Raw genomic sequence first — 8,471 nt, 5'->3', positions numbered from 1 at the left:
GATGTAAAAGTCATAAATCCTAAAATAAATGTTTAATAAGTTTGATTATATTAAGGTATTTCTAATCATCAAAAGTATCATAATGAAAGGAATACATAAGCCACAAACTGAGAGAACAGATTTGCTACACGTGTAATAGATGAAAGGTTGGTATCTAGAATATGTGTTCATTTATATGTTTAAAACTCCTCCCAATCAACAAGAATAAGAAAAACAAGCTTTGGCTGGCGGGAGGGGTGGGGGAAGGGTGGCGGGGTGTTAAGAGATTTGGTTGAGAGTTTCAAAGAAGAAGCAGCAAAAATGGCCCCTAAACAAATGAAACATGTTTAACCTCACTGGTTATTATTGAAATGAAAAGAGAATTTGGTAAAAGATTGAGAAATTTATAATGAAAAAATCAGGCTCTTGCCATCTGGACCACTAATCAATGCTATTGCTGAAAATGAGACACACACCACTTCTCTTTCTGTGATTTACGTGAAGTTCACAGCCTTACCTATGGATTACTTTTTTCAAAAAGACCAAAAAAAAAAAAAAAATGAACCCAAATCTGTTCTGTTAATATGGTTTATTACATTGATTTTTATATGTTAAACTAACTTGAATTCTTGAGATAAATTCCAGTTTTTGTATCTCACTGAGTTTTGTTTTCTAGTATTTTTTGCATCTTTATTCTTAAGAGATATTCCTTTATAGTTTTCTTTTTTATTTCTTGTGATATGTTTTTCTGGTTTTGTTATCAGTGTCTTTGTGTCATGATCCCTGTTTCTACTTTCTGGCATAAGAGGTGCAGAGTTCATCTTTGAATCAAATCCGAATCAGCCATTTTTCTAAAGGGCCCGTTCAGTTTAGTGGAAAACCATAAACTGGGTGTTGTGGTACTCGGTGCTGTTAGTTGTCATTGCTTTTAGCTCCTGAGTGATTTTCCTTGTCGTCCTGGAATATACATATACGGTGGACTCTTTTTTTTTTATATGCATGAAAAAGACAATGTTGGATGAAATAAAAGATTCCATTTATACAATATTTATAAATTCATAAAACTAAGCAGAGAAGGTAAAAATATATGCATCAGAGAAGGTAAAAATAAAGAAATTCAAAGGAGTAAGTAACACAGATTAAGAATGGTAATTATCACAGGAGCCTTGGGGGTACATTTGGATAACTGACTTACAAAAGTGGTGAATAAATAAATGTGTTTTGCTCTTGGTTCTGAAATATATACGTATTCCTTTTTTATATGCATGTAATATTTCACATTGCTCATTTAGGAAATTTAAAGTTGGTTATGTGCAATAAAAGCAGTGTTAAATCATTTTTCTTATAATTTGTAAGTACTCTTTAAATAATTTCTGATCTTTTGCCACATAGTCCCAAAGTACTTTTCTACCATGACTGTTGAAGTCCTGTTTATAGTGCTGAGTCAGTTAGATATCCATATTGATAAAAATGAATTTTAATCATTACACTGTAATGATTATGTATTGTAGATCTACATGTAAAACATAATCCGTAAATTTAGAAGTAAGAATAAAAGAATATCTGCATGACCTTGCGGTAGACTTTAATTTAGTGTACAGAAAAATATGAACATAAAGGAAAAAAGTCATTAAATTCCATTAAAATTAAAAACTTTTATTTATCAAAAGTGCCTTCAATAAATTTTGCTATCTTTACAAAGTGGAATACCATGCAGTTATGAGAATTACAGAACTGTAATTATACCCAGCCACATGGATGAATCTCACAGAGATAACAATGAATGAAAAAATTTGTATTAAAATTATATACTATGTAATTTAATTTGTATAAAGTTAAAACAAATAGGCAGAATTAACCTAGAATATTAGAATAATAGTTACTCTTTATTTGGAAAGGGGATATGAGGGATATGAGAGGGGTTTCTGGGGTACTGGTAATGTTCTGTTTATTGGTCTCTGTGCTGATTACATAGGTGTATTCATTTTGAGAATTCTTCAAGTTGCACATTTATTACTTATATATTTTCCTGTATGTTGTAGTTCAATAAAAAGTTTACCAAAAAGTTTAGATATTGAGTATGTATAGAGTAGGCTGGCTGCCTTTTGGGTAGGAAAGAGAGGAATAGGTTATTTATACATGCTTGCTTGTGTATGTACAAAATCTCTCTCCGAGTTACATAAGAAACTGATACCATTGCTTCCCCAAGGTAGTGAAAGACAGGATGGAAGGGAGACTTGCTGAGATGTGTTTAAGATAAGTCCATAAAAGGTGGACACATCCTATACTTTTTAAGATCTTCTATTAACAATGCTATCCATTACTGATTTTGTCATAAGAACGTATGTTGGTGTATTAATTCAGTTCAATTTTAGATAAGATTTTACGTGAATTAAACTGATAAAATAGAATCATCCTTATTGGCAGTTTTCAAAAAGACAGACAGTGATATATGTTTCTGTAAAGCTTGCAGATATGTGAATATGTATCTGAGAAGATCTGCATGATAATATATACTCTCACCGCAACTGGGACTGTGAGGATGCTATTAGCTGAGAACATTAATTTAATCACTTCTGAAAAGATGCACAGTGAAGTAATGCAAGTGCCAAAAACCAAAATGTATCTGTTTACTATTGGTGTTTTACAGCTGTTACCAGTTAACATGGAGACTTTGGTAAGGTATGAGCCCCTAAATTACAGGGGTCTGTTAACAATTCTGATTTGTTATACTTCAGTATTGTCTCCACACTGCTCTCAGTTTTAGTATCACACAAATTAATTTAATGTAGGAGTCAATGAACGGCAGATCTCCTGTCCATACCTACACTCACCTCTACCTCTGAAAAGGTCTGTCATCACCAAAATAATTTCTTGGCAAGCAGCAACCTGACATAAATTCTCATGACTGGTGCAGTTGCCTGGTCAGTTACCTGGTTGAGGTTAGTTTTTGGTAATAACAGATATTTTTGTTGGCATATTTTTAAATTCTGAATTAAAATGAACATGTTCATTTAAATAATTCCAATTTGGGAACTACCCAGAGTAAGTGGAAATGACTGTAAAGTACATATCTTGCTCTTAGTTTGAGCATTCTGTCTGTTCTTTATGTGGTCATTTTATATATTTTTTTCTTCCTGCATTCCTTGAAAAAACTACCTGTCTGCCTTTAGAGCAAGAAATTATCTGATTGAATTCTAGCTGTTCTTTAAAAATAAATTCTTTTTAATGGTGTAAACAGAAAAAAACATTCATGTTTATACTAAATCTGTTATTAGTCATTTGTCTCTTATTTCTTAAAATCCTTCCATAAATATTTCTTATGATTCTGTTCTTTATATTTTTATCTGTGTTATATTGTTGTTTCCATGGAAATTTCTGTACCATTTCCAAATGAGTCCTAATAATAAAGGAAACTAATTAAGTAACTACTTAATTAAAATAATTAAGACAGTTCCTTAAAAGGAATTCCCCATGGCAAAGGGCAACTTCTTGAACTCATATGTCCTTGCGTTTATCAAAAAGAAAATGAAATTCTTTCTGACTTAAACTGAAAAGAATTGTAGCAGAGGAATGATCAGAGATTTATTTCATTATCTGCTATATCTTCTTGATATATATGTCTAATCCAGAAAGAGTACAGAATTTTTGATATGTGTGTATGTGTGTGTATTCAATTTTGTGGACCCAGGAGTTGCCCATTGCTCAGGTCTCTGACTTTAATTGATCAAGATGCTCACCTTTTCTTTTTTTCCATATTTATCACAGGTGGAGGAGTTACTGATGGCCATGGAGAAAGTAAAGCAGGAACTAGAGTCCATGAAAGCAAAGCTGTCCTCTACTCAACAGTCTCTGGCAGAAAAGGAAACTCATCTGTCCAATCTTCGGGCAGAGAGAAGGAAACACTTAGAGGAAGTTCTAGAGATGAAGTAAGTGTTTGAATCTTATTCTTCACACATGGGCTTAGTAGAAGTACTTTTCCTCATTATTTTCTTCTTCTGGCCCTGTTTATTACCTCTGGCACACTTAGCCTAATTTTAATGCTAACTTGTGTTTCTCCTGGTCAAATAGAATTATTTTTGACTCTTCTTCAATGAATTTTAAAGTTTTGTAGAGTATACATATCTGTATCCAGTTGCGTGAAAGTTTAGGCAAATTGTTAAGCTTATTGAGATAGCTGACTATTGGTCCTGAGGTCATATGATGAATAGGCAATTTTTAAAATTATTTTTTATTATAAACATTTCCAAAGGTACACAAAAGTAGAGAGAATGGAATAATGAACTCCCATGTGCCTATCCCCCATATTTAACAATTAACATTTTACTCACCAATTTTTATAAAATTTTCACTTTTACTAAAATTTTGCTGTATGTTTATTTTCCTACTTGCCCCACATCTTATGGCTTTCTGAGATAATAATCTGTTGTGAAGCGTGTATACATCTGCTAGTACGTAATAGGTGCTTCTTTTTCTTCTCTATGACTTTGAAAAGTTCTGATTTCCTTCTCTTAAGAATAAGTTTTTTTTTTTTTTCTTTTGAAAGTCCAGTAGTACTAGCACCCAACCCTCACCATTACCTAATTGTTGTACTCTCACTTTACTGAAACCACGTCTGTCCTGGGATCCCTCAGTTACCTTTATCTCAGCTGTTATCTGTGGAGTTTTTTTTTTTATGGGCGGGGGGGGTCTTCTGTCTTCTGAGGAGATATTCTTTCTCCTTCATGAGGCTAGCTTCCTTTCTCTATCACAGATTTTAAGCACTGGTCTCTCCTCTGCTATCCCACTCGAATTTTCTCTCACATAATCCTTGCTCACTTTCTATTAGCTCCTTCTTCTCCACATTAATACGCAGTCTCCCTGACCTAATGGAAACAAACTTTTCTCAGCCCAGGTGGTGCTTTAAGTTAGTATTACCTCTTCTGCTACTTTGAACTATCAATAAATGTTGAATACCATAATTACAGAGTAGCAGAGGATCTTGCCATGATACTTTAGTATGAATTTTCATGAGACATGATTATTGTGATATCATGACAACGACCCAAGAATTAAGGGTGCACATGTTGGTGTGTCACCTGCGCTTATGGATTATTAGGGTATAGTGCAAGGTTAAGGGATTCTAACCCTTCTGGAAAGCATTACAGATGATCTGTTAGGAGTGATGAATATTTGAAGCCAGCGATAGACTGATATGCTGAGGGAATATGGGGAAGTTAAGGTTCTGAGTAGCATCCTGAGAAAAAAGTTTGCAAATACGCTTCTTAGGAGCAAGTTAGTGACAGAGGTGTGAGACACGTTTTTGTCACTGGTGATAAAATTCAAAGCTTGATATTTTGGAGATGAAGTAATAGAGATAACTTCTTGGGTAATAAAGAATAAAATCATTTGATTTGAAGAGATCTGGCACCATTCCTAGAATATGGTAGAAAACAGAATTGAGAAGAAAATTAAATCAGGGCTTAAAATAATTAAGAAAATGGAAGAAGGAAGGATATAATTTTGGGTAAAACAAGGTATCATATGAGATTTTCCTAAGCAGAGACAGACTCTGCTAAAGCAACAGTATATAATTTTTGTTTTCTCTATGTACCAATATCTTGTCATATCTTTCCTACTCAGTTCAAATGTCTGTTTATTTCAAAATAGTTGTATATTTGTATAGGAATTTTCCTATGTTATTAAGACTTTGAAAAGATATGAAATAATTTGTTAAGAATACTTGGCTTGAAAAAGGAATTGTGTGTAATATTTTTTTTCATGCCACAGTACTAAACTCTATTATGAACTTCCCTTGCCAACCCAGGTTGGTGATTACATTTCTAAAAAATACTATGATCAGCAAAACTTGTTGGTAAGGTCAAGCACTTACACAATTAGACATGGGATAAGTAATTAAAATTTATAGAGAAATTTATATAAGTGGTATAGAAATTTAATAAACTTTAAATAAAAGTCCTAGAAGTAAAGCATAAAAACCTGACTCTGAAAGAAGATATATCTCTTAAATCACCTTCTTCTATTGCTCAGGATATATTGTTGTGGCTTCATGATGTTCTTAGTCAAGTTTCCACAAGTTTTGTGTCATTCAGATATACCAACCAAGTTTTAAAGTAGTCCTTGCTTTAATTTGCACTTAAATTTCCCCTCGTTATCTTTCATTTTCAATCTTAGTAAAATGGTTAATACCTTCCTTTTAATAAATTATCTCGGCACTTTAGGCCTAATCCTCTACCCAAATACTCTGTTGAAAGAGTGGTGGTTCTTAACAGATCTTCTCTGTTTGCGTTGCCCTGTAGATCATAGTTCTGCCAAATTTGAAGAGTAACACTTATTTCGTTCTTTTCATCTAGAACAGTGTATTGAAACCCCTGTATTTTTTTAAAATCTTAAAAGTTTCGCATACAAATATAATGATTCATAAAACCTCAGTTGAAAACTCTACAATTAATCTAAGCATAATTATACACAAAACACTATCAGTGACATATTGTGGTTTCTGATACAGTGAACTTTTGGTTCCTTTTCACTATGTAGCTGACCAAGGGAATAGACATTTTTCTGTTATATTCGGGACTCCTCTTCATATGTCGAACAAGTTGTGCTAAGCAACTGTCCAGAGTTGGGGATGTCTAAATTTCTACAACTTTGCTCAGAATTTACTTCATTCTGTTGTCAATTTGTAAGGAGTTTAATCCCTCCAAGTATTCTGCATATCTGCCTCTAATTACTTATGGCAACTAATAAGCATTTATTTCCCAGAATACAAGAGTCTGAGTCTGAATTCTCACTTTGCTGCTTATTAGCTCTATGACTTTGGCAAGTTGTTTAAACTGTCTATGCCACAGTCTCCTCTTTTTAAAAATGGCAATAATAATTGTTCTTGCCTCGTAGAATTTTCATGACAATAAAATAAGAAATTATTAATATACAGAATTGAGAACAGTGTCTGGCACAGGAAGCACTTAATAGTGTATATTACTTGCTTGTGTAAGTATTTTCCAGTGATGATTTGTAAGAAAACAGAAAATTATTTAAACAAAATTTGAAAGGAGAGAGGCAGTATCCTACCTGTGGCTATTGGCCATAGTAACAGTATTCACTTTTTAATCATGGCAGGACCCACCATATTTTAAATGTTTACAGTGTTTAATTATTGATAATTGAATAAATTAAAGGACTTGTTCATTAGAACCAGAGAACTTGAAATGTAGAAGAAATACGAGGGCAATGCAATGTGTAGGAGACCAAAACATGCATGTGTGTGACTCTGAATCTAAGAAATCTTTCCTGAGGAAAAGGCAGTGAGCTCATTTGTATAGAAAATTCTTCAGCAAAGAACTAGAATACTCTAGTTTTCTAGAATAATCCTGACCTAGTCAAACCAAAAGGAATGTCCTAATAGTTCTTTTCTATCCCAAGCATCTATGATTATAACTTTTGAACATCCATTACAGATAAATGGTGGTTATGGATTTGAGGAGATGTGAAACTGTGGTAGCCTGCCAGTGATTCAGTAGAAACATTTGAATTGGTTAGCTAGCCCTGAAGAAAAAGAATACTTTTATTGGCAGTTCCCACATTGGTTCTTCTTTTTTATGCTAGCCATTTTTTTTTTTAATTCCACTTTTGTGTTAGCCTCTTTCTCTAACAAAAAAAAAAGATGAATGAGAAAAGGGGGAAAATAATAAACAACAACTCTAATAACTGTAAGAAATTTTAAATATCAGTTCAGGTCATGAGCTTCGCTGTTAAGATTTCTAGATGAGCTGATTCATTTTCCACTGCCCAGGATTCAGACTCCTACTGCAGTCTCACCCTGTGTTGACATTACAAATAAAACTTAAAAGACGAATCTTTCATTTTGAATAAAATTTTAATCAAACTATGAATTTGATTACTTTAAGAACTGATTTGTTAGACTAAGGTAGTGGAAGAGCTCTTTGAGAATTCACGGCTGTTTGATAAGTAGCATCCCTTTAGGAAAGTTAGCAGAGAAATCCAAACCTCTGTGAGCTAAATTATGTACTCTTGAGATGCCTTTTGGTTAAAGAAAGATCTTACCACAAACAGAAAATAAATTTTTATATGTACCTAAGAAAAGTCCAATAATATAATCTAATTTCTAACATTTAAATAATGCTTGCCTATTAAGAGAGAAAAATAGAATGCTTAGAACGGAGAAGATGATAGAAAATGGTTAATTGAATAAGTTCACACTATTTGGGGATAGTATAGTTAGGTGATCAATCCATTATACCTTGAATAATTAAAATGAGAATATATTTTAAATTTCTTTATCTACTAATGTCCTGCAGTATTTCACTTTAAAGTTTTTTGTAGAGTTGCTAACATTAAAAAAATCCCATTTGGAGATATATGACAGTCCTCCAAATTAACTACAAAATTGAAAGTAGTTATGCAAATTATATCCTAGTAACAAAATAAGGGCATGTATACTATTTATAATGCCGTAATTATTTATACTTCCA

The 8,471-nt window shown here is 32.8% G+C and overlaps 1 protein-coding gene across 1 annotated transcript in view; it reads left to right on the top strand.

Annotated features, from left to right (window-relative positions):
- The window catches only part of ERC1 (ELKS/RAB6-interacting/CAST family member 1), a 513,889-nt gene that overhangs the window by 271,885 nt on the left and 233,533 nt on the right, over nucleotides 1-8,471 (top strand). The window contains exon 15 of the mRNA XM_011367885.2: nucleotides 3,748-3,908. Within this exon, the coding sequence (XP_011366187.1) occupies nucleotides 3,748-3,908 (161 nt within the window). The remainder of the gene's footprint in view (nucleotides 1-3,747; nucleotides 3,909-8,471) is intronic.

This window comes from Pteropus vampyrus, unplaced genomic scaffold (assembly GCF_000151845.1).
Source record: "Pteropus vampyrus isolate Shadow unplaced genomic scaffold, Pvam_2.0 Scaffold137, whole genome shotgun sequence".
Taxonomy (NCBI): Eukaryota; Metazoa; Chordata; class Mammalia; order Chiroptera; family Pteropodidae; genus Pteropus; species Pteropus vampyrus.
This window is presented reverse-complemented; position numbering and strand designations above follow the sequence as displayed.